The 26,337-nt window shown below is 41.4% G+C and overlaps 1 protein-coding gene across 1 annotated transcript; it reads right to left on the reverse strand.

Annotated features, from left to right (window-relative positions):
• Positions 1–25,743, reverse strand: arhgef6 (Rac/Cdc42 guanine nucleotide exchange factor (GEF) 6). Its single transcript, XM_071518192.1, has 22 exons — positions 25,509–25,743; positions 24,295–24,378; positions 22,248–22,332; positions 19,391–19,512; positions 18,630–18,834; positions 18,045–18,097; positions 17,802–17,896; positions 17,157–17,252; positions 16,376–16,498; positions 14,300–14,438; positions 13,019–13,078; positions 11,158–11,304; positions 9,579–9,665; positions 9,126–9,207; positions 8,178–8,293; positions 7,804–7,983; positions 6,035–6,055; positions 4,469–4,565; positions 3,862–3,948; positions 3,553–3,652; positions 3,164–3,218; positions 1–2,869 (listed from the first exon to the last, which is right to left on the reverse strand). The coding sequence occupies exons 1-22, from the start codon at positions 25,671–25,673 to the stop codon at positions 2,747–2,749; spliced, it is 2,322 nt and encodes a 773-aa protein (XP_071374293.1). The 5' UTR covers positions 25,674–25,743; the 3' UTR covers positions 1–2,746.
• Positions 25,744–26,337: the final 594 nt, after the last annotated feature.

The following is a 26,337-nucleotide window of genomic DNA, read 5'->3' on the forward strand; positions in this document are numbered from 1 at the left end:
ATATTAAATTTTTATTAAAAGAATGACCATACCGAACATAACATGAAGTACGGAGTGTCTAGAAAAAAAAAAAAAAAAAAAGCAATACAATACTTGCAACAATGACAATTGCATAGAACAACTTTTCAAAAACAATACACACAGTGGTCTGGAGACAGAATTTCTGCTAAACAAGATGAAATTGGAATTCAACCCCCTCCCACCAGTTAAGTGCTCATTGAGGCTATCGGGCATTGAAAACTACAGTATAGGACACTTTATGAAAACAATTCAAGAGTACAGTAACAGCAACAATAATAATCTCAGCGACATGAACATATGAGACAGAGTTTTACATCTGTACAGGTGATGACATGCAGAGTCTCTCCAATGCTGAGGAGCAGACCTGAAAACAACAGAATAATCCTAAACAGCCGGGCTGCTAATCGAGCGTCTCAGGAGGAATACTGATTAAAGATCGGCTTTTTTTTTGGAGGACAAGGAAGGAGGAGGAGGAAGACTAGCTTTTAACCAGATGAACTGATGAGTCGGCAAGCATTTGCCCTGCTGAAGTGTCCTTGAGCAAAACACTGAATCTGTTCCAGCTCTACCTGTGCTGTTCTATAGCCGACGCTGCAAAAAGACCCTTCCCACCACGGATCGATAAAGTATCACATTATTATTACCTATCAGATTATAATGAATGTGATGGACCAGGTCAGTGATCTTTGATCAGCCTTCTACACTAAGAGACTTGATTAAAGGCAAATGGATCAGAATGAATAGCCTAACTACACGATGGCCGCACCACACGGTCTGGCCCATTTTGGTTAATAAAGGGGGTTAATGTCATCATTATTGCAATTTTTCCATATCCGGCCTACCATGCCCGACTAACACGGCGGTCAGTCAGTAAAGCAGTCATTTATTGCATTTCAATAACAGCCTCCACTGTTGCCCCGCAGTGCAGCAGGAGCAGATACCAGTGTTGACAGTGCACTCAACCTCATGAGATGTACCGCTGTGGGCCCTTGGAATGAGGTTACATCCAGACAAAATAGCAAGCAAAGCCCTGTGAAATGTTTATCAGACCCAATATACGCCCATTAGGCTCTACCCACTTTATTTGAAATACTACAACAAACCACCAGCGAAACTTTCAATATAAAGCATGCATTTAGTCCCAGTCTGGTCGTTAATCTCTTGTGAGTTTATCGACCGCTTCAGGAGGCACTTGAACAGTTGCTCTCTACTCTACACACACACACACACACACACACACAATCTCTATCCAAATAATTTCTCAGTCTGTCTGCATTGGCTACATAGGAAGCTGCAAAGAAACCATAGAGGGCAACGGGTTAAAAAAACAGTCAGTAATCAAGTCAAACTCACTGCGGTAGTTTGACTTCACAGAGAAACTGTATTGTTCTGTAGGCTTTACAAAAGTATTTCTTCTTCTGGTGTGATGATAAAATGTATATTTTCCCTTCACCAAAACAAGGTTATTTCTCTGCCTCTACAAATCAGTGAAGTTTAATAGAATTCCAGACAGGTGTAAAGGCAGCAAACTACATCTATAAGGTTAACACCACAATTAAATGCACGGAAGACCTATAAATAAAGAATATTCTTTTTAAAATCCAAAATAAAGCAACGCTATGCAATTAGTAGATATTAAAATGTTACTTGTATACATTTTAGTAGAGGTGACATCCTTGTCATCATTTGTGCATTCTATATGGTATATGATACACACAGTTAAGCCTTTTCTATTTTATTATGCATCTGCATCCCTGATAGCTTTTGGACTATATATCTGAATATCTTGATTATCACATTTCTAATGCACAATTCATACTGTAGAAATACTGTACATTCATGCGGATTTTAAATACACAGTCAAGGGCTGCATTTGAAAACAATTCAATAATGTAAAATGATGTGCTAACCTGTGTGATAGTCACTTTTATCTGAAATGTGCTAAAGTTTGAGCACCTACAAAACAGCTTGGAGACTTTCAATGTCTAGGATGTAACAAAAATGCCAATCACATGTTAACTAAAGCTCAACAGATTCATGAAATATTTCCCCACTGGGGGTCCTCATAACAAATAGAATATACACTGGATGACAAAAAAAAAAAAAAAAAAAAACAAAGTGAAGAGAGGAAAATCAGTCCCTTGGTAAAAGAAGTGCATGCAAGAGAACACCCAATGGACTTAAGATGGCTTCTTACTCCTTTCGTATTTCCTATTGAAGCACATGTAGCTGCTGGTGCCCCTAGAGAACTTTTTTTTCTGCCATTTTCCTTGTCCAAGATTGTTCTGTCGGCTGGGGAGCATTCACAGTGCCAGTAGCCAGGAGGCAATATGTTTGAAACATCCCACTTTATCGGTGTCTTTGTTTTGCTGGGCCGCTTCATGAAGAAGCATATTCAGATTTGCAGTCTCATCCAGTGATGCTGGATCAGGAAGACAGATTTATATTTTATGACAATGTCAAAATCAAGCTCCAGCATTTGAAGCCAAGCAAGCTCCAAGCATTATCAGGAAGGGAGTCCAACGCTGCAATGTATGATTGAAAATATGGACACACAACACAAACGGATAAACAGACATATACGCAGACAGACACACGCACACACACACACACACACACACACACACACACCCATTCGCGCAGCTTCACAAGCATGCTTACATAAATGTACCCATATGCACACACACACTCCCGCACCAGGAGGAGGATGATTGAAGGAGTGTGTTCAGTGGCTGCCGTCCTCCCAGGTACAATCATTCTTCTGCTTGGCCAGTTTTCTGACCACTCTCTCCAGCTCCTTGCGCGACTTCTGCTCCTCCTCCAGAAATTGCTTCATCCACTTGTTTTCCTGTAAAACCGCACAGTAACAAGAATGGATAGACCGTGCGCTTGCTCCCGCTTGCACCAACTCTCAGTAATGCACATGCAGACACAAACACCCCCTCCAAAATGTCAAAAAGCAGAGGCAGACACCCTTACATGGTAAGTTACAGAGCTACATCACAGATGCGGGTATGAAAGCACCCACACGTATTGTGTTGACTCAGCTTGCAGAGCAACACCTAAGAAAAGGCTTGAGCCACTTCACATTCAATACATCAGCAATTTATGAGGTGCATCATATAACACTCTTATCAATTACCTTTTTCAATTCATGAACCTCGTCCTTTAAAGCATACACAGCATCAACCAGGCTCCTAAAACAACAAAGGTTAACACAATGATGTCCATTTTCATTTTTCTTCTTTTTGAAACAGCTGCTTATTGATCCTGGTAAAATCTGTTATTCATTGATGATTTGCTAACACATATACATATGAATATTAAGCTGGCTGTCAACTCAAGGTCATTCTGTGGGATGATTCACACCTCACCAGTCTAAATGGATCAATACTATATTACTATGTGATAGGTGCATCTGATTAAAGAGACACCCAGGATCCAGAATACAAATAATGGCAAAGCCCTGCATGTCACCGCTCGCACAGCGGCTATATGAGAGTCTATTCTCCAGAGTGATGGAAGGCTTACTTTTCCTCAATAACTGTCTGTCCATTGCTCTTCATCTCCTCCACAATGATCTTCTCTTCCTCCGGCAGCAGCACCTGAGGGACACACTCTTTTCGCACTGCTGCATGCGCACACACACACACACACACACACACACACACACACGCACACACAATTACATTGATGAGTAGGCTTGATTCATGGCTATATCTTTATCTACAGGCTGTAGATATCTACAGGATTAACGTTCAATCTTAGGAGGCATTAAGAAAAAACAACAACAATCCCTTCGTTTGTCTTACACACACACACACACACACACACACACACCTGTGGTGGTCTGGTGTAGGCTGGCTCCTGTGCAGTATGCCTCGATCACCTTCAGTATCTGGGCGTCTTCCTCCAGGGCGGCTGTGCCTGTCAATCAAAACCATGCCGAACCCACAGATTATCATCTCTATCACAAACACACGTAGGAGTGTCATTTAACAAATAGGGAGGCAGAGCACTATCAGCAGTATGGGTATTTCATTTTACGTTTTACTTTATAGTTACAGACTAGTGACCAGAGATGAGATAAGCCATAATTCCCCTGGTGAGACACTGACTTGCACAGTCATTTGATGCAGAGTTGCTGCTACTTTGATCTAGCTATATCCTAAAATACCCTAGCTATACATCTGGTTTGATTTACTTCTGCTCAATTGCCTTATTTCGGTTTTATTTTGAATATCAATCCAACATCAGGCCAGAATGTAGAAGTAAAAAGTATTTGTATTCATTCTGTAAATGATTCTCATCTGGAGCGGCACCAGTGACAAAACCAAACAGGTCTGTGGAGTTGTATTTAACAAAACAGTGTGTATTTAGAATAATTTTTTGGCAATTTATCATGCTTATTATACTATTTCACATTATTGTAAAAAAAAAATCCTACTTTTCCTGAGGAGAACCTCGTCATCAGAAGGTTTCCGCTCTTTCTTTTTGTTGCCTTGCAGGAACTTCTTCATGGGCCGCGGGCTCTTGCTGGAGTCCTGGAGGAGAGTAAGAGCATATTCAGTACGAACCTTCTACACCCGCACTGCCACACACACCTGTAAGCCAGGGCTCCGGACCAAACAGTATGCAAGCCTACGGGGACGCGTGTCCCTCAAAAACAAACAAAAACAACAAAGAACAAAATTCCATAAACAAACAAGGCGGCAAGCATGTGATGACGTCTGTGACCAAGCCAACATGGTATCTGAAACAGGTAATCTTTCTGTGCTAAGGTATTTCCACATTTTTTCCACATTTATTCCACTTTTTTTTTTATTGTCCTTAATATGGCATATCATCTTTCCACTGGGGAAGAAACATTTTCCCCCAAATCTCCCACAAATAACCACATTTGTGACACAGGGAACACAGGCACACAGCTGGTGGAATATTGTCTCTGTTCATGGTTCTCATTGCATTTGTAATAGCAGACGATTGCCTTTTGAACCAAAAAACGAAATCAATTTGAATACTAGCATATATCATTATTAGTCATTAATTATCATGCTGTGTTAAATGTGACAAACAATGCTTAAGAGCTATGGTTTAACCACTCAAATAAGTAATTAGCTTGTGAAAGTTGAAGCTACCAATAATACGAGTTTTTAACCAACCACTGACCACATCCAGGAGAGGAAATAATACTTTGAATGTTCACGTTCAGCGCCGCTATCATGGGAAGAGGATGTTTCTCTGTTTCTCGCATCATTATTTTTACACTCCACATCATCAAAAACTTCATAAATGTCACTTTATTAATTGGAGATTTTCTTTTATGCTGCTAAGGAATGTTTAGGGTCTGAGAAAGTAGTAGCAGAACGATCGTTTGCTCTACTGAACAACTTCAAGAAGTATGCTGTATAATTACTTTTAAAACATTCAGTCAATGATGATGTACTTTTAGTCAATGCAGTTGAATGACACTCACTTATGAATGTCACATACTCTTGCTGTACTTTACATTGTGTTATATGTGCCTTGTCCTTGGCTGGAACAGCAAATTGACGCTTGCACAAACAAAACAAGCGGCAACTGGACAGTAAACCCATTCATGTGGCATCCTGAGTCTACACAATATCCCTCTCAAAGACACTCCTACGCATACCGATACATCCTACACTTTCAATGGAGATACCAATGAATAATGGCATCCTGCAATCAACAGAAAGGGGCTTAATAGAACTCTTCAATTCAATTCAATATAAAAGTGTGTATCAGAAAGGCTTTGATACCACATTGATACCACACATGCTGAGTGAGACCTTAACTGAGTACAAGGAATAAAACGAAGAGACACGCAAGGCCACAGAAAACAGGAAACCAACAGATGACGATGAGGGAGGAGAAAAGCAAACAGAGCAACGGCATGCCAGTTTAACACCGGGGCAAACACACAGACAGGCAAATGCCCCCTCCCTCCCTTCCCCACACACACAGATAGGAAGAGAGTGAGATCTAACCTTACCTTCATGATATAAGACATCCTCTATAGAAGACAGAATGGAGAAAGAGAGAAAAAGAGAAGAGAGAGGGGGGAGATGTGCATGAAAAATATGATGAGAGAAGGATGTGATAGAATGTAAATGGTGAACATTTTAAAACACCCCCCTCCCCCACTTCACCTATTCTTTGTGTGTGCGCAGAATAGGGCGATTAATTCACGTGAAATAAGAAAAAGGGGAAGAGATATGGAGAAATGGGGAAATTAGCAGAGAGAATTAAAGATTATGCATGCAATCTCCACAGGGCAGAGAAAAAGACCCAGGTGGCTCCGAGACTCTTGGATGGTTGCTAAGGAATGAGTTTGTGTAGAAATAAATACGTACATGTAGTGTATAAGGACAGAGAAGCAATCGCTTTTGGATCGCTGTTTATCGAAGTTAGACCTAAACACATGCTAATTGTGGCCAACATATTGAAGGCAGCACAACACTAGACTGTCGTGGGAGTCCCTGACGGCCGAAAGCTTCAAAGTGCAAACTGAATATTCTGTGAAAGATGCAACAGGTTCTGCCACCCACATGGGCCACAGTGTGAGCCTCGCCATTTCAGCAAGAACTGAAAGCGGTCGCCACACTAACTGGCTCTATCCGGTGCTGCTCATTACCACCGGGACTGTTACCGCCGGGAATTTTCTGTAACACCAGTCAAACTCGGTGATCGTGCTGCCCTTACTGGAATAAACATTCACTAAAGGCCAATATCATAACGCTGCTCTGATTCAGTCAGGCACCCTCCCAGTGGTGTTAAATCTGTTCTGACTATTTTCTGCAGAACTCTATTTTTATACGTCTGCACCTTTTTACAGTCATTGGCTTCCATGCTATATCTAGCTGGCCCACGCATGTTGCAAAATGCAGTCTATTTATGAGAAGGGTTTTCCTGTCATTGTCATAGCACAGTCAAAGGTTGAGACTCAAAGGGGATTAGTCTGTGATTAAAAATTTGCATTGGTATATTGTGTGGGGCAATAAACTTTCAACTTAACAGCTAAGATGATAAGCAAATAGCCCTGTTGTTCCTTTCAACGTTTAATTCCAATGAGAAATATAGTGATTTTGCAAGTATGGCTGTAAAACACAGATTTGAAAACACAGGTTAAATACAAGATTCAGTACAAAGTCAAACAACCAAATGACGTGAGAGTTTGAAGATCAAATGTTGATGCATAGTAGTTTATAAAAGGTTTATTGTCTTTTTTTTTTAGAGCACTCAAAATATGCATGGTATTAACAGAAGAGTGTCTTGCCCAATGACATTTCCTGCTACCCTAGGGTGCTTAACTGAAATTTATGATCAAATTAAAAAATATTTAGGATTTGCAGAAATGTTAGTAACCCAATATACTAGCAATACTGAGAGCATAGTAAGTCAATGGATCATCAAGGGGGAACCTGGTTGTTTCACATGGGCTGAACGTCCATATCAGGTTGAGCCAGTTGGGCTACTCTCATCTAGTTCAAGTCTTTATATCCTGCGCCCTTTACTGTGGGATATGAGTACATTTGTTCAGTTAATGGATTAAGGGTATGTCTGTAGTCTATTTGCAGGAGCCGTTGCTCAAAACAAGCCAATACCATAGATTTGATAATAAGCCCTAAGAAGAAATGAAAAACGGGGGAGAGAGGCCGATTGTGGAGGAGGAATGGTTGCTTTCTGACTCACCAAGTAACGTACGAGCGCTTATGAGGGAGTGACACTATGTGGTGTGTGTGTAGCTCTAGATCCTCCTACCTCTTTGTATCCCAGTGCAGCGGAGGGTTTGAGGGGAGGTGCGGGGCGGAGGCAGCTGAGGGACCAGGGCTTGCTGATCTTAGGGGGCTCCAAGGGGCCGCGACTGACAGAGCTGAAGCTGCCCAGGTGGGACTGGTGAGAAGGGGTACCGACCATACTCAGTGGCTTGCCTTCTACAGTCTGCATGGAGCACAATCAGGGTGAGAAGGATTCAGTGAAAGTTAAGATGTTTGGTGAAAGTTCAGTCTAATGCTTGTTATTGCATGGTGTGAAGTTGTTAAAAGGTTTCTCACACCTCACCGTGTTGAGGATGGTCTTTGTATAAAGGATGTTTTGACTTTATACTGTGTGTGTGTGTGTGTGTGTGTCCTAACCTTTGAGATGGTGCCAGCAGGGCTCCCTCCTTTGGTAAACGGCTGGAGGTGCTCTAGCCACTCCTGTAACTCCTGGGGGTTACTGCAGAACACTGTGATACGATCCATCATGCTCCCTGTAGCGCACACACACACACACACACACACACACACACACACACACACACACACGCTTACTTCAGTGCAAGTTTCATACAGCTCACTGTCTAATTTCCTACACAGAGCCACCACTGCAACCAGGTCAGCCAACATGGAGGAGAATACTGGTGTCATTTAGGTTTACAGCCCATTAGTACTTTCTACAGCTAGTTTACATTTCCACCAAAATTTTTTTGTCAACATCCTATGTTGTCACACGCATGCCCTCTGGCCTCACTCATCCAAGAACCTGAAATATTCTCTGGTCCAATGAGAGGTCTCTGAATGCACGGACTGATGTTAAAAAACTCAACTACGGCACAATGAAATAATAATAAAATAGAGAAACATTGCCAAAACCAAAATAAGGCTTCAGGTTTACCATGATGGATTATCTAGCTCAGGCAATTTTCAAATCTGTGGAAGTTTTTAAGATAATCTTTAAGATAATGGCAGTGCTGCGCAGACACAAAGGAGACGTACAAAGCATTGCTGAAATAACTCCATTACAGCCTGAGCAGCTTTTATGGCTCTAAGTAAATGTCAACTCTCAGTTTGCACACAGATGAATGTGGAAAGGTTAAAGAGCACTGAAATATGAAAGCCTATTATTGGAGCAACAATCTGTCAGGGGGAACCATGGAGTTTTCATGACACAGACTCAACTGCTCGCTTGATCTGGGATCATTTTATTAGGACACTAATCATTATTTCAGTGCCATATCTCTACAATATCACTATTATAAAGCCATGATGGTACTGCTGAAGAGGAGAGCATTGCTAGGCTCCTTCAGGGCTTCAGATACAAACCTGTGATGTCAAAGGCGTAGTGGGCATTTTCTGAGTCCTCTGCCTGTCTAATTACTGTGGTGCCTGTCAGAGACAGTCTTCCCTGAAGAGAGAAACAGAGGAAGGGAGAGTAAATTAGACATCCTGACATACATAGGAATAAGATATTTACTATAACTTGTCATCTCCTGTTATTACTTTTAAAAAGAACAAGATGAAAAAGGGCCGACAAGACATTATATGAAAAATAAACTTTGGTAAGTTTTATCTATTCTCATGAGACAGCTATACAGTATATTGCTTGCAGCATACTAAGCGTGACTTGAGAAAAAGGCACAAAAAAGCAGGTGAGGAAACATGAAAACTGCAATCTATGAGAAGTGACTGGGAGTTGTGTGTTCATAAAAAGTTGAGGTCTTGATAAAAATGGCATCCCTGAAAGGACTGGGGCAGGAGATACATGTTGTAGCTCACCTGATAAATGAAGCCACTCATCCGGGGACTGGCAGAGAGCATTACCAACACATTAGGGAAAAGCATTAGGTAGCGCTCCTCTTTTTCCTGCAAGAGACACACCCAAAGTTTTAGTTCCAAAGTGACCAACTAGTCACGTAAAGGCCATTATTTTTCCATGAACTGTAATAAGCTGGCTGGTTAGACAGAGGTTTATATAATGAATATTCATCATTTCTTCATTCAGCAAGGGAAAGCTGGCTGCAGCTAAACTTATTGACGATGTTGCCTGTCAGCAACCAATCATGTAGTAGTGTGACTTTGTCCTGCTAAATGATGCAGAACCAACACCAAAAACAACAGAGCTACATCCAGCACATTTTAGCTCAAATCAGCATTATTAGTATGGCAATTGCACCGTATATGTATGGAAAATAAGATAACAAGATAGAATGGGCAGAGTTGAAAAACAGCTATAATGACTGGTTTAGTGGTTGGAAAGTGGGTTGGCAGCAATTAAATAAGGATGAAATCAAACTGCCCTCATTGGGCTTTCTTCCAACCACAAACCAAACAAGAAAGAGCAGACGGCTTTCTGCTTTACATATGGCCTCTCTAGGTTTCCGTTTTGACACTTGAGGGAGATGCTGGATTAGCATAGGCCTACATCTCAGTCTGACAAAAGAGGTGGAATTATTTTACACATGTGCTTCATGGACACCAGGAACCCTTTGAGGTATTTACAAGGTAATGAACCCAATTTGTTCCAAATAATGAAAAACAAATCGGTTTCCAGTTAATTTAAAGTGGCATCCACGCCTTATACTTGCTGTAAAATAATGATGTATACAGCTTGTGCTGTGAGCAGTGAGACTTCACTTTACACAAACAATCCCACAGCACTTCATCTTGAGGCTGACAGACACAGAATGTTATGGTCCATATTTCTTCTCTCTGCTCATCTGCATCAGCACCAAATGCATTCTCAATATGGCACTGAAAATATAAAATATAAAACCCAAATATAAAACGGAAGCTAGAAAGAGGTGGCTTTGGGCTCCTCTAGCAGTGGGAAAAATTTAAGATGTCTTGCAGATTTCAAGAACTCGTGAAGGTCCAATTTGCTGTCTGACAAGTTCATCATGCAACAAAAAAATGCTGAGAAAACTGCCGATACACAATTTTCACTGTGTAATTAGGAAAATTGTCGGCACATCTGAGTGCTGGTCTTTGTCAGGTCGCACAGAACAATGGACACTATGATTTTGACAAAAGATGGAGCCAAAGATGGCTCCAATTAAGCTGTTCCACACGCTTTTAGAAGACGGGAAAAGAAGCACATCAAAGTCGTCCTCACAGCCTTCCCAGGACACCTAATGTTGAAAATGTGGCAAATTTTGTGCAAATGTGAAAAAAATCTTGGAATGCTTTTTCCTTTACGATGCCTATCTATCTTCTCCAACTGACTGCTACCCTGAGGAACGTGAGGAACCTGGTCATTGTGGGCCACATTCCTCCCCCACCTCCAACCTGACTGACCCACCCGCTCCCTCCTTTGCACCTGTCATTCCACTGGCCGTCTCCTCAGTAAGTCTCTCACCTCATTGGCCCCATTTTTCATGTGGACCTGGGACATGTAAGCCACGTGGCCGAGGCTCTTCATGCCATCTCCCTCCCAGCCCCTCACTGGTTCTGACAAGATCTGGAGCTCCAGGTTCTTACGCTTTCGCAGGTCCTGGCACTGCGTCTGAGCACACACACAACAGACACACACACACACACACACACACACACACACACACACACACACACACACACACACACATATATCGAGACACTTGACATTTGACTCTTCACCAATGGACATTTAAGAGTAGAGAGTATAATACAGCATTCCAACAGATTCAATGCACTGCATTACATTGGTAACAAACTATTTCAACACTGAAATGAATAGAATTAATTAATAAAATGGATAAAAGTATTGCTTCATCATTATTAATTGAAATAGTTTAGATACAGAGAACCTCTTTATACAAATAACATCACCATTCACATGAGTTTTTAGATTTAGTTTCATTCCAAACTCAGAAATCCACCATTTGAAAAATGTGACACCTACTCTTAAAAAAAAAAATCATTGCTTGCTTCATGGTAAAACTGACTATGGAATATTACTGAATTGATTTGCTTTCTTTGCTAGACAGTATGATCCATTGTATTTTAGAAATACTGAGTAATACATATCAGGGAACAGTTTTTTCCAGTACGGGCACACTGTGTTACGAAATGAAACCATTCATTTACAGACAAAGGCATGAACAATTCTTTAAACATGCTTCTAAGAGGTACATGGAGAAACCTGTGTGTTATCGGGGACCAGGTAGGGGTTCTCCCTGTTCACACAGGAGAAATGACAGTGCAACATCTATCGTTTTCCACCATACGTTGTACCAAGAGAACATCTGCCCATGGTGCGCTGCAGAAACGTTAAAAGGAGCCACCACTTGTGAAGCTCCCGCCCACACACATGAACACACACACAGAAAGAAAGAGAGACCTTCATTTGCAGTTGTCAGTATCATGATTTTGTTTTGTTTTTTCCCTTTGATTTACTATGCAGCCCTACACAGGAGACATGCGTCACCCCATCTGCTCTCACTAGGAACTGAGTTCTACTGTGGAAATTGTGTCTCAGAGTGATGTTCAACCAGGTACAGTGTGGTTTGCTCGTGTCTAACCCAACTCTTCTAGGCTGTTCACACCCACTGTAGGAACAACATAATCACCAAAGATGCAGCTGAGATATTTTTAATAAAGCTTTTCCATCTGAACAGCACCATAATTAAGTGCAATATCACACTGTCACTTGTGTGTACTGCCTTGCAAAGGCAAACAGCAGTAATTGTGTGAGTAGTGAAACTGAAAAAGAAAAGAAAAAAGATAAGAATGTTTATTTCCTGCTGCAACAAAAGTACTGTTGGTAGAAGTAAAGTGTATGCCATTAAGTAGCATTTATGGGTAAAATTTTAGCGATATGAAACCTAAACCTTAGTTGTGACTCTTTAAAACACAAAACATAGTTAATGTCTGCCTTTGTAGGGCAGTGTAGTGCATCTCACAACAAAGGCTATATTATAAAAACTCCATATAAACAAGAGGTCTTTCAAACTTACTACTCACTCTTGAGACTGGGCTAAGTTAAGGGTCTTTGTCAGTTTATTATGCTCCAGATATATACAATTAACTATAATTAACACATCTTTCCTTGGGATAGTATTATATTTGCTATCAAAAGTCACCTTCTCGTCTTTCACACAGAAAAGGCAATCACACACTTAAAGGTTACTGAATTCAGGCTTATATGCTGATGAGGTGAGAGTGCCTAATCCCTGGTGGAGATGAACAAAATCGGTATAGTCTGTGGGTTAGCATGCAGAACCTGGCTGTCCCAGACTTACCACTAGGCTCTTAAATGCTGCCGTCGCCTTCACAATGTCACTGTAGTCCGGGTGGGCCTCCTGTGGCGGACATACACAACACATCAGTTCATCTTGTTAAATGTTATAAAATGAAATGTACAGTATGTGTGTACAGATACAGAGATATACAGCACTATGTCAGAGAAAGTCAGAGACCATCCTTTCGTTTATTTAATTTCCAGTAAGTGCAAGTTATTTATTTTCCAGTGTCAGAAAAAAATCCAGGAAACATATTTAACACAAAATTACACAAAAGCCTCCACAACTGAATATAATACAACAAAAAAAAACAATATTTAGTGTGTTCACCCTTTGACTTTATTACAGCTTTTTCAGATCTGAAGCAAGAGTGGATCTTAACTTTTTCCTGTCTCTCAAAGATGAAAGCTTTAAGGTCGCTCTATCTGATGGTGAGAGTTTCGGTGGTCTACCAGGTCTTGCTCAGTTGTTAGGAGTCCCACTTTCTCTATATCTTGCAATCCTGCATTTTTTGAACTCCAGTTTTTTCACTTATTTTCCTTTGACTTTCACCTTCCTTATGCAACTGAATTATATTATATTATATCTAATTTTATCAGAAATATCACCTTTAGCCATTTTAGATGCACATGAGAAAGAAATGTGGAAGGCAGCTAAGGTGGGTTTGTGTGAATGTTACTGTTGCTTTTGAAGGGAAAGTGTGCTTACATAATGTCAGTGACACTTTTGGGAACAACTTTTGTTGGTTTTAAGATTGGAAGGATGGAAGAGTTAAAGTGGCAGGAGGGTGTACAAAAATAAAGAGTAGACAAATTTAATATTGATAGATTTGATATTATACTTTTTGGGGGCTTTTGTGTCATTTTCTGTTAAATATGTTTCCTGATTGACTGGAAATTAAATAGACCTTTGCACAGTGCTGTATATAGAGAAAGCAAGAGATAGAAAACAGATAGATAGGAAGAGATACACTGGATATCAAAAGTCTGTAGACCCTTTTCATTTTTATAGTTTTCATTGCCTTGAGGCCTGAAACAAAATTAAACCCATTAATCAAAGTTGGTAGATTTTTGTTTTATTACAGTCAGAAACAGTGTACACCTTTTTGGTTTTACCTTGATTTTGCTGGTTACTATGTCAAATATCCAGAAGAAAGTGAAAAAAGTCTGATTTCATGAGTTTTCATTTCAGGCCTGAAGTCCATAAAAACTAAATATTTGAAAGGGCATGTAGACTTTTGATATTGACTGACAGATAGTTTTTTAATACTTCGTCCTCTACCTCCACGTGTCTCTCCAGCTCCTGCAGCAGAGTGGGATACTTGTCCAGCCTCATGAAGGGCTTACTGAGGCTGGTGGTCAGGGTCAGGATCCCCGGGGCACTGGCTCCCTGGCTCTCCATGAACTTGTCTAGCTCCTCACTGTTTAAAACACACACAAACACACTCGGTACTTGCAATGTAGTGTAATGTGATGCTCAAATGCTTTCTTCAGGAGGATCTCCAGTGAGGGACCCTGGAGCTGGAGGGGATTCAGTGTTTTGCTCAAACACACTCCAGCCGGGCAGTGTCCTTACAACACAAGGACTCGATGGTCCCTTTAACCAGCAGTGGTGTCACGATAACCAAATTTCAATACTACTTCAATACTGTTGTGAAAGAATGAATTCAACATTGAAGTTTATAAAATTGAATTCACCAAATACTGTATGTTCTGCAAGTTGAAATTCTATTTCAATGAATAGTAGAAGAAGAAGGAGGAGGGGGTGGAGGAGGAGAAGGAGGAGGAGAGGAGGAGGAGAAGGAGGAGAAGGAGGAGGAGGAGAAGGAGGAGAGGAGGAGGCGGAGGAGGAGGAGAAGGAGGAGAGGAGGAGGCGGAGGAGGAGGAGAAAGAGGAGAAGGAGGAGGATTGGAATAGACTTTTCGACTTTGAATACAGACAGAGCTGCAGTCTGATTCTAACTCAAAAACTTAAACACAACCCGTTTACTAAATAGGTCTTGAAAGTGGTCTCATAAGCAACCACTTTTACAGGGTTACCATTCATCTGCCATTATCGTGGGGACCACTGAACACTACAATGTAGCAACAAAACATAGATCACACATGCATGGTGCGTGTGAGAAAGCGCACAAGTGCACACAATGTTAAAGCTGCAGCACAAGTGTGGTCATTAACTTTTTTTTTTTATATATTTTTTTTTTTTTTTTTTTTTTTTTTTTTGCGCTCAATCCCTACATAACTGTGTTAACTGTGAATGGGCCCGAATTCTTTCTAAGTAATAACATTCACGGGTTTCCATGAACCACAATTTCAGTTATACCTGTTAGTCATAGTTAGCTGCACTAACAGGTAACGTTTTGCAAATGTGAATGTCATGAAAAGGGTTCCTGCAACTGAAATGCAAATGTGCTTACTGTGAAAAAGTGCCTCGCTTGCCTGTCAACATAACCACAACTTTAGATATCCTGTCAACACTCAGCTTCCTGTGTGTGTAATTCAGTTTAAGATGCAGCTCACTGTTTACCACCTAACAAACTACCTCCACAACATTACTTAACAAAGCATCATTTCAATTGCACAATAGCTGTTTTGCTATTCCACCATGACCTTTGCATTGCAGAGTTCACAACAGCAATTCCCACTGGAGAGAATGAGGCGCTTTATTACTAATTACTGTGAAGAAGCCTCTCGACACTCAGGGCCTGTCTCTCTGCTCGTCGACACAGCTTGGCTTCCTGGTAATTTATAGAGGGAGAGCCTGACACCGTGTGGCTCTATGCTGAACTACAACTCAACAAACTGTCACAGTGAAATGAAATCCCACACTAATGACCCATGGAAATGTTTCTCACATATAAAATATAAATTACTCTGAATGGAATTAGAGAATTACACTAATAAATAACAAAGTCTAAGTCGTTATATGGCAAAACACATTGAGATGATTCAATAATTCCATAATTTAGCTATAGACCGGTTATCATAATGTTTGAAGTCTACTGTTTCTGTTGCGGAAAAACCTTGTTAACTAGTAGGAATGTAATTTTAACTGAATTTATTATGGGTTGAGCAAGTGGGTTGAGCAAGTTGCATCACCATAGGGCCTACAAAACCCATTCAAAAGCCATTAGAGGTTTCATGGGTTTCAAAATGTTGTCAAAATGCAATGTTGTCAACCTGAAAATAAAGCTGTTTATCTAAAAGTTGACTTAACACAGTTGCCATCCAACAGCAGCACTATACATTTACATTATTCATCCCATTTTTTCATGAGACCTTTGGGATTCAACAGTAACACCTATCTCTGGCCTGGTAGCATATAGCTGTACTGTGCTGTTTTGCATGCAAGGGCTGACCTGTGGTCAGTGAGGATGCAGACAGCTGATGGGTGACTGGAGCAGTAGGCCATGTACAGAGTCTTGATCTGACTCATCAGGTTCAGGTAGCAGCCTGCCACTCGCTGCTGGCCCTCTGGGACTCTGGAATGTAGACAGTCAGAGAGAGAGAGAGAGGTGGGGAGGTGGGGAGAGAGTGAAGTAAGAAGGAAAGGGTGGAAGGGCCAGAGAGACACAGGGAGAGACAGAAAGAGAAACATTTGTCAGAATCACATACATGGAATAATTCCCCCTAGCTGAAATTCTGTTATTATCTAGGGTGTGTGCAAATTTCATCCAGTCAGATTTAAAACTTTTTAAGACCTTTTAACGGCAGGTAGAATGAAATACAAGACCATTCTCACACCTAAAAAGAATGTGAAAATTAAACAGAATGTAGACCTGGCAGAATATAGCGTGACTGGGCTGATTTCTCACCAGAACAACAGTGCACAAAGCCATAACATTTTTAAGACCACTAAAACTCAAGGCCTAAATTACTAACTACATTCAATACCTTTTAAGGCCTCAAGTTTAGATGATATGATTTCATGCATTTTAAGACTTTTTAGAGGAGGCACCCTGATTATCTTTTACACAACGACCACAAGAGGGCAGACACTGTGCTCCTCGCCTCCTCTCATTGCTCCACTGAACAGGATGTAACAGCAAAAACAACTCAGGTGGACAGTTTTATGGAACCGTATTGATCAAACTACCAAGTTATGCAGATTCAAAGAAATGCAGGTTGACCATGACTTACTTGGTGCATTCCTCCAAAGCCACACACAGGCCCTGCTGGAAGGTGAGGATCTCCTCCAGGTTCCCACTCAGGCTCGAACTGTCTGCACTGCTCAGCCTGAATACACACATTGGAGAAAACGCTGATTAATAGCTGCAGAGCCGGTTGTCCTTATTCAATTAAGTTTCTAATAGTCCTTACGCACATTCCATTGCTTTGGTGCTGAGCCAAACTGTGTACACCACAGGCATCTAATTTGTAGAGAAATAGCTCGCGACTCTCATTGGACGCTCCCAACAATGAAATTGTTGGGAGACAACGATACCCAGTGGAATCTCTGTCAGGTGATCTTTATGATACTTATTGAATTAAGTACCATAACAAAATAATTTTATTCCAAACTGAGATATCCACTATTTGAAATAACTGATGTCTACTCCTACAGCATGGTAGATTGAATGAAATTGAGCATGAAAGTAAAGCATCATCAATTATCATGGATTACAATTTAAGTCGTGTCATCTCAAGACCTTTGGATAGCTAATTATCCAAAGAGATTTCACTGGTAATCCCTATTCCACTATGCATGTATGTGATGTCTTCTACTGCTGTGTATGTGATCAGAATATTAATGGCTCAGTCTCTCCTCCGTGTCATCAATCTTACTTGTCGCTGGCTTGCAGGGGTCGTAGGTAACAAGTCAGCACCGTCTGTAATTCTTTGATGAACTCCCGCTCATGTTCCAAGATGTCCTGTACCACCTGACAAAACAATCAGCAGCAGCATACAAAAGAGCATAGTGTCAGCATCCAGTAAAACCTAGGATCTCCAAAAAGTTAACTTTGCAAAACTGGTTGAAGTATTTTTGTTTAAGATGTCAACTTTAGTTTATGCAAAATTCCCACTCACCACACTGTAGTAGTTCTTGGTCAGCTGAGTTCCTTTAGGAGACACTGGCTTCTCTGTTGGAGAGATGAGGAAAAAAGATTGGAGAGTGCATTTGACCAAATCATGATCATCATCATTACAAAAAAACCCAAACAAAAACATTCATATCTAATATCCAGGTACTATGAGATTTGATGGCCATCTACTGTTATAAAGGAAACCTAAGACAAACTGACACCAATTCTATATTTCAGAATCAAAATCACTTTTTCAAATAAAACAATTTCAACCAGACATTCCAGCAAAGAGAAAAGGTTTTGAGTGCAGTGATTACACCTGTCAAATTGTTTTGGAAATCATCAAGTGTGAAGGCCTTAGAGGTCAATTTGGGATTTGCAATGTAAACAGATGCAATTTATTCTTAGAGGGAAAGGTGTTTCAGACTGCTTCCTTAATCCCGGCCTACACAAATCATTCACAAGTTACATGACAGAGAAAAATATTTTATTCAGACTGACCACATCCTAAGCATTTGCATCTCATATTCTCGCCTGCACTCTATTTTTTGAAGTGTTTATCAAGTGTTTATCGTGCAGTCCCACTCACCGCAGGGCTTGATCTCACGGACGTAGTTGCTGGGGAACCAGCCCGTCTTGCCGTTGAGCATGCCCTCCCACCAGCCCCCCTCCTCCTGCCGTGTCACATGGATCAGTTCGCCTTTACTGAATGACAGCTCGTCTTCGTTGTTCTGCTTGAAGTTGAAGCGTGCCTTCACCATCAGCTGCCCACCCCCGCCGTTCTCAGACATCTCCTGTTAGAGTGGATGGAGTGCGGTTGTTTTCAGTGAGTGACAGCAAAACAAACAGCGACAGATCTCATAGGGCATCATATCTGTATGTATGTGTGTATATACAGTGCGATGTTTGACTCTGTATTGTTGCACATTTTTTACATTGAACTGGGCCATGTATTTTTATGGTTTGTAGGACTTTATAGAGGAAATCAGAGGAAAAAACTGCCTTGCTTCTCTCATGTGTTTGGTGTGCAAGGTAATCAAACATGCAATCTTCAGGGGTAATAAATAAATCCTGATTCCCTCTACACACTACTACAACCAACTTTTATCAATACATAGGATATGATGTTACTATCCCTTGTGCCATGATCTAAGCCAGGTGAACATTCATAAACAGAGACCCATTTCAGAGTTTAAAAGAACACATAAAGATCTGACAAATTCAAAGAGAAAATTGTGCAAAAAATGTGGAAAATCAAGAAGGCGGCGAATACTTTTTCCAACTATGTATGTGAGTGAGTGAGACAGAAACAAACAGACAGAACATGTCAATGTGTGAGAGAGACCATACCGCTGGTTTGGATTGTCTGCGCAGAGAGCCTTTGGATTTGGCAGAGGAGAGTGTGTGTGATGAGGCGGACTGACTAGGGCTGTGAGCACCGGACTGCGGACATGACCTCTCAGCACCACAGTCTAAGGACACAAACACACACACACACACAGGGGAAATGTACATGAGTCTCTGTTATTTCAGACATTACAGTGATGTCTGGACTAATGTTTTGTTCTGGTCTTGTTCTTATCAGGTGGACAACATAGCTGTTACATGTAGGTGCACACACAACACACTACAGATGAAGCAGGTGCATACACTTTCGGGCTGACAACTTGATGATAATTCATCTGAGTATGGTCCGTCGCTCTGCACAGCCCCAGGGACAGTGGACACACACGCACACACACACACGCACACACACATCTACAATGCCTGATAGAATCACCTGATTTAACCTAAACTGGCAAGCTTCTCTGTATTCTGATCAACCAGCTGCGAAGAGGGAGGCAGCAGTGAATAACAAGGATTTCTAATTAAAAACCTTAAGTCTGTAAATCTATAATATCTCTGAATGGTCACCAATGTAGTCAAAGTGTTGTCCACTAAATAAGTCCACTCTTACAAATTACTACCTATCCATTTAAGATATTCTTCCAACAGTGTCTCTTATCTGAAATGCAGTTTAGTGACTTGTGAAGAGCCATTTCTATTCATTACAGTTCTGTAAACACCGGACAAAATGAAAACCACGGTACTGTCACCTAACTGCTCTTCCGATGCAGCAGAGTAAAACCGATTTAAGGCTGTAGTAACTGCCAGCTGTCCTGTGGTGCGAGGACGGTCCTGGAGATGCACTGACCGATGTATTCGTTTTGTTGCCAGCACTCACCCGAAAAGTGACACATGGCGGCTCTGCAGCCTCTTACAGCAACACAAACACTGAGCTGAAACACACTCACTGGAGACTCCCAGTCCAGTGCCAACTATGTATGCTACCCAGGTTCACTGTCTAATCCTAGCGAAAATTACAGCGAACAAAAAAAAGGGCAGAGTGAACCCCTAGCCTTAGCAATCTATACCTAGGGTCCAATAGGGTTTTCAATTTGGAGCCCAAACCTTCACTTTTACACGTAGGCAGTCAAGTGAGGTGAGGTAACACTTCTGTAATCTTGTTTATCTGCAGGTCATCTGAAATCTATAGATGTTTTGATCATGAAAGTCTGAAGAGCAGGATTAACTAGACATCCTATTGGTTTCCATAGGCTGAGACTTCAGGGAGCATCACACTGAGGCATATTGGGCAGTAGGACATGCTACATGTACAGCAGGTGAGGCCCATGGACTCCACATGTCACTCCCCACATACAGAGAGAAGCCCAAACAAGCCCTTCTGCCAGCTAAGCTCTGTGGCCACCACTGTTTTAAGTAGATATGCAATATTCTGCAGCAGAATATACACACAGATCAAAGCGTATACCAATATGAGGGCAGCCGGTCACAGACACACGCAAGTAAGGCGGTACCAAAGCAAAAGTTGCCAGAGAATCACGAGTAAAAACACAGAGGCCTCTTGTCTATGATCAAATCAACTAGGCCTAACTTGTGACTAATCCACTTCAGATCAAATTCACTTCTGAAGACTGGAGAACAGCTTCTGGGCATTGCAAGCTATATGCTTATAACACATTTGCATAGAAAGCAGAACTGACAGAAAAGGCTTCTGGTCCACATCTCAAGCTGAGGCATGCATCCTCCACTTCAGACTGACTTAAAGGTATAGTCATGAAATTGTACTCAAGACCTTGATCATTCTTTGACAAAGTCATAGTCATACAAAAGGTAATAATACCTTGTCCCATCTCCACTGTCATTCCGGGATGATCTAAGGCAGCTAGTTGTTAATGTGCGATTCACATCCACCCTTTACATAAAAAGGAAATGCAAAATCACATGCTCTCAAATAGCCTGAAGCATTATGCATCTACTCTCAAGCATTCTGACATACAGCGGCAGCAGGTTGGTCTAAAGACACTGACTAATTATCTCAAGGCTGTTGGTTGAATCCCTGTCACCATCCAGTGGACATATTCCAGCTGTGAGCTGGTGACTGGAGGGTGACTCACTGCCCCCAAACAAGTGTTCTTGAGCAAGGCAATGAGCCCCAAACTGCTCCACTGAAGAAATGCATATGAGTAGCGGGCTATGCATGTGTGTGTGTAAGAGGGATATGGCGAACTAGACTAATTCAGTCACATTGCGTAAATTGTCCAACAGCAGAGTTTAATCAGAATGTGAAAAACAAAACATGTAAAATGAACAAAACAGGATATTGGTCAGGGTGCATCAAGCTATGGATGAGCATGAGTAAATATGGCACCCAGCATGACACAAACACACACACTGCCATGCCAGCTGCCCACGAGCAGCACACCCTATTGTGATTCAGAGGGGCTCCAAGGACCAAGCCAGTGAAAAATGACACAGACTATAAACACACACACACCAATCCACATCAATTCATGCATAGACACATAGACAAGATAACTCTCCTACGCACTCCTAATGTATAGCCGTGTAAAGTATTATCTAAGCTCCTTGATTAGAGAACTTACACTAAGTGACTGTGGAGAGATTAATCATGTGAACACTGAAAAACATTACATGCAGTATATACCCTAATGTACAGACTTTTACAGATAATATAAATATTCCATATGAACAGTTTAGTTAGACCTAAGTGGCTATGATTTGATTCTTCGCTGTCAGTGGGGACAAATTCTTTGAAGCATTCCTTTCTATGGGTATTACATTATATCCACCCTGTCTGAATGAAAAGCCCTGGGGGAGCAGGGAGAGACCGCACAGCTCTTACCTTGTGTGGCAAAGTTGACTGCCAGCAAAGTGGTCAGGACCTTGCCAAAATTCTCCCCAGTGTATAAGCACTCTGGTTCAAACCCCTGGAAAAGAAACAAAGAAGAAGCCTTGACATCACAACCCCCAAAAATTCTGCTTATATGACTGTGACTTGGTATACAGAAGATGAGGAAGAGGAGAGAGTCAAAATTATAACTATTTCTACTGATTGCACAGATCTGAGCAGTGATGCTTGCGAAGTGAACAGAGACAGAGGGAAAGACACTCAATCCAGGCTGCTGCACAAACAATACATGCACACACACACACACAAGCACACACAGATTTGAATAGGCCTATAACAACACAGATAAAAACTGACATGTTGAGCATGACCCATATTTTGTGACTTAGTGGTTCAGTAACGAAACAGACAGTTCCAGACTCATTTGCAATGCGTTACGCGCACGCATGCACACACGCATCCTCACGCGCGCGCGCGCACATACACACACACACACACACACACACACATACATACACACAGCTTGCTCGCTCTCTGTCTCAGACAGCTATCTTCTTTCCCCCAGTGGATAAGGTTTCACATTTTAAATAAAACATCTTAAATATAGAGTTTGAGTAGTACGGCCTTGGTCCTGTATGTCCTCATTCAGAGTTAAAGCAACTGTGACCATTACATCTCTGGGTAAAGGATCAGCCTCAGGTTTTACATGACTATCAAGGTCTACTCAGCCCCCTTGTAGAAAATGAAAGCAGGACACAACACTTGTTCCTGAATAATGTTTTTGTACCATTTCACCGTCAACATCATCTAAGAGAAGAACATTTCGTTAGCCTAATAAATCAAGAACAAGAAGTAAAGCGATCTAAACATCACATTATTAACCTTAACCACAGTTACGGCTTATAGTTTCTATGAGTCACGTTATAAATCCATGTTGTTACTGTACCTCAATGACTGTGGTTGTCTATAAAAGCGAGAGAGCAAATAAATCATCTCATGCAGTTTTATGATACGTCAAAAAGCGGAGGCCTTGAGCAGTTACTGACGCTTCCCCTTTCTGCATCCCAAGGCAGAAGTGAAAGCGGTATGACTGCTTTCTTTGTGCAGTCACAGGACACTATTGGCTGTGGTGAAAAAAGAGAAAAAAAAAAGTTTTCTAACCATGATCACATCACTGGCCAAGGGATGGGCAGGGCATTTGACAGTGGCTCTCCAAAAACTTCTGCCCATGAGCTACTGGGTTGTTGCGAAAGGCCTAATTATGGGCTAAGGGCGGGCTGGCGGATAAAAGCAAAGGGGACCTCCCAGACATAACAAGCCAGCTGGGCAGAACTACTGAACCACTTGACTTGCAGCAAGCCAGGCTTGCTGACTCAATTAGCTGTTTAAAGAAACCAAGTGATGTGATTCAAGACCAAAAAAGATTATTTATAAAGCTGGAGGAGAAATGACTGTCCAGTGCGGCAGCCGCAGGGATGAACAGGGAAGAAGAGAACTCCCTTCATCTGCTAATCATTTGCAGCTTGGGACCTCTTTCAATAACACAGACCTACAGTATATGCCTGCAGTATATATATGCATGGGGGAATACTTTTTTGCATGCGGCAACAAACAAAGATCAACGTCACAAATGGCTGCAGCAAAAGGACGTACACAGGGAAGTAAACATTCTCGAAGGCTTAAGCTATGGCCGTTTGAAAACAGAGGCACTAGTCATGGGGACCAACAGTTCCCTTTCTGTCTGTTCAGTGGGAGTGACTGACAGCATGCCTGTTTATGAAGACTAGCCCACTCCACATGGAGGTGTGACGAAAACATATGCCAACAGGGAAAAGCAGATCACAACACAGGCAAGAGAGTGTGTGTGTAAGTCCTCTCTGTTAACTGAGGCAGTGGGCTAAGTAGGCTGAGTAAGGAGATTATAGTCTGCTGCACTGATGGCTAATAATGATAGAGAAAGATCAGTCCATGTCAAAAGATCAACACACGTCTGTATCATGAAATAAAGACTTGTTTTGACAGCTACACTGTCACAACTTACCTCTACTTTCAAGGACGAGCATCCTCTTAGAAACTCTCGGATATTGGCAATGCAGTCGGCTTCAGCTCTGGGATCCTGACAATACTGAGCACAGAGACATGAAATAAATATATAAACACAATCCTCGGCTTAGTATGCCAGATAGCCATCTGACACAATCACTTAGCAAACGCTCCCCGGCGATGCTACTGCCATTTCAGTAACATAGCAGAAGGTACAAAGTAACGCTGTTGCATTAATCCTAATGTTGTAACCTACAGTTTACAAAAGTAACTGTGGATTCTTCCTGCGTCTCCTTCATGCATACATAACCAACAGCATACCAGCGTCAAGCCTAACAGAAAAAAATATACAACATCCGGCCAGGCCTTTCAAAATAAAAGCATGGTTGAAGAACGCGTTTCAACGTTCGTAAGAACAGAGCGAATATAACGAACATATTTAAGCATGACTTTATATTAAATTTAAATCAATTCTGAAATGTCATTTTCAAAGCATACCCTCGTAGCCATATAGATATGGCAGCAAAAATCAGCAGAATAACCAAACATGCGCCTGGCTATTTTCACATTTTATTTTGAAGGCAAAATCCGGTTTTATCCTGTTTAATTCCGGCTGGCTTGACTGTTCAAGGGGCGGTCGCACCAGGAACACTAGCCTTTCAGGAGGAAGTGACGAGTACTCTGCAACTGTTATTTATCACTCAACTTTGTCATCTGAATAAATGAGCGTGTGATTTCAACGTTGGTTCTATCTATCACCACACAAAAGTTGTTTAAAAACCGAGAGGCGAATGAATTCCGCGGCTTGGATTCAGCTGGCCTGGTTACGTCTAATAAGTTGCACTCTATCACTGAATTTGTCCGAGGACTATTCGTTATTTGTGGGTGTTCACATACTCTCACTCATGTCGAGAATGCGGAACATTTCTCTTCGCTTCACAGGAAACCACATCTTCAAATTACACATTTCAGATTTAATCAAACTACCGCTGTAATCCGCTGTATTTCCTTCCCACACGTAACGAAAACAAACGGGCTATTAAAACTACATGGCGCGTAGCTACACGATAGGCCTGCTGGAAAAAAAAAAAAGTTCTTGTCCGTATCATTTTCATCAAACCCCTCCCTTCCAGCAAAGAGACGTCGATCATTCAGATGTTCACGGCATTTGTTGACTTAACTAAACTTAAATCAACAAATTTATCAACTTACCTTGGGAGCAAAGCCAGGTATGAGCCGCTCCATAAGCTTGCACAAGACGACCCCATCCTTTAGCGATGTTTTCAAAAACTCCTCCGGGTCCGCTATATTCTTTTTAGGAGAGCTAAGCACTCCTAACGAAATCAACCACGTTACCGTCTGCTCCTCTGGATTCATAGCTCCAAATATTTACCATTGCCTAAGCATGCATTTCTTAAAAGCAGGCGGCCTGTTCCGTATCAATATGCAACTCACATCCGCACTTCTGCTAGAAGTAAAAAAAAAAAGGAAAAAAACGTCGTTGTTGCTAGACACTGATGATCACCCCTACCGGCAAATAGGCACCTTAACAGTAGACAGGACTATTGTTTTCCTCTAACTAGAAGCAAGAAATGTGAAGTGTCTGTAATGATAAACAGTACTAGGATGAGGGACTTTCTCAAACATTTCAACACTTAAAATGGTCAAAAAAAGATGTACCCCAGGCACCAACAAAAGGAAACAACGTTATCCGATGTGCCCCATGGATGTGCCTCACCATATTTGGCAAGGGAAATACTCCACCCATTGTAGGATTAAGTAATTCAGGATCTGTAATCAGCGGGCCTGACCTGTAGTTTGAGTCTATTGAGATCATTACTCATCAAAACATTCACATTTAATTAAGTGATCGATGGCATCAGTGTCCCATTTAAGTTTAATTGACATGCAAAAATATTGAATGTGTGCTGCTCAGAATTTAGTAATGTCCTTTACTTCTACAGGAAATGAAAACAAATACAGTACAGTAAATCCTAATGTGATCGCCATTTGAAAAGCTCCAGAAGCACAATCTGTGGTG

Source organism: Centroberyx affinis, unplaced genomic scaffold, assembly GCF_046629955.1.
Source record: "Centroberyx affinis isolate AG114_WGS23_722 - 3 ecotype Tasmania unplaced genomic scaffold, CSIRO-AGI_Caff_v1 ptg000557l_1, whole genome shotgun sequence".
Lineage (NCBI taxonomy): Eukaryota > Metazoa > Chordata > Actinopteri > Beryciformes > Berycidae > Centroberyx > Centroberyx affinis.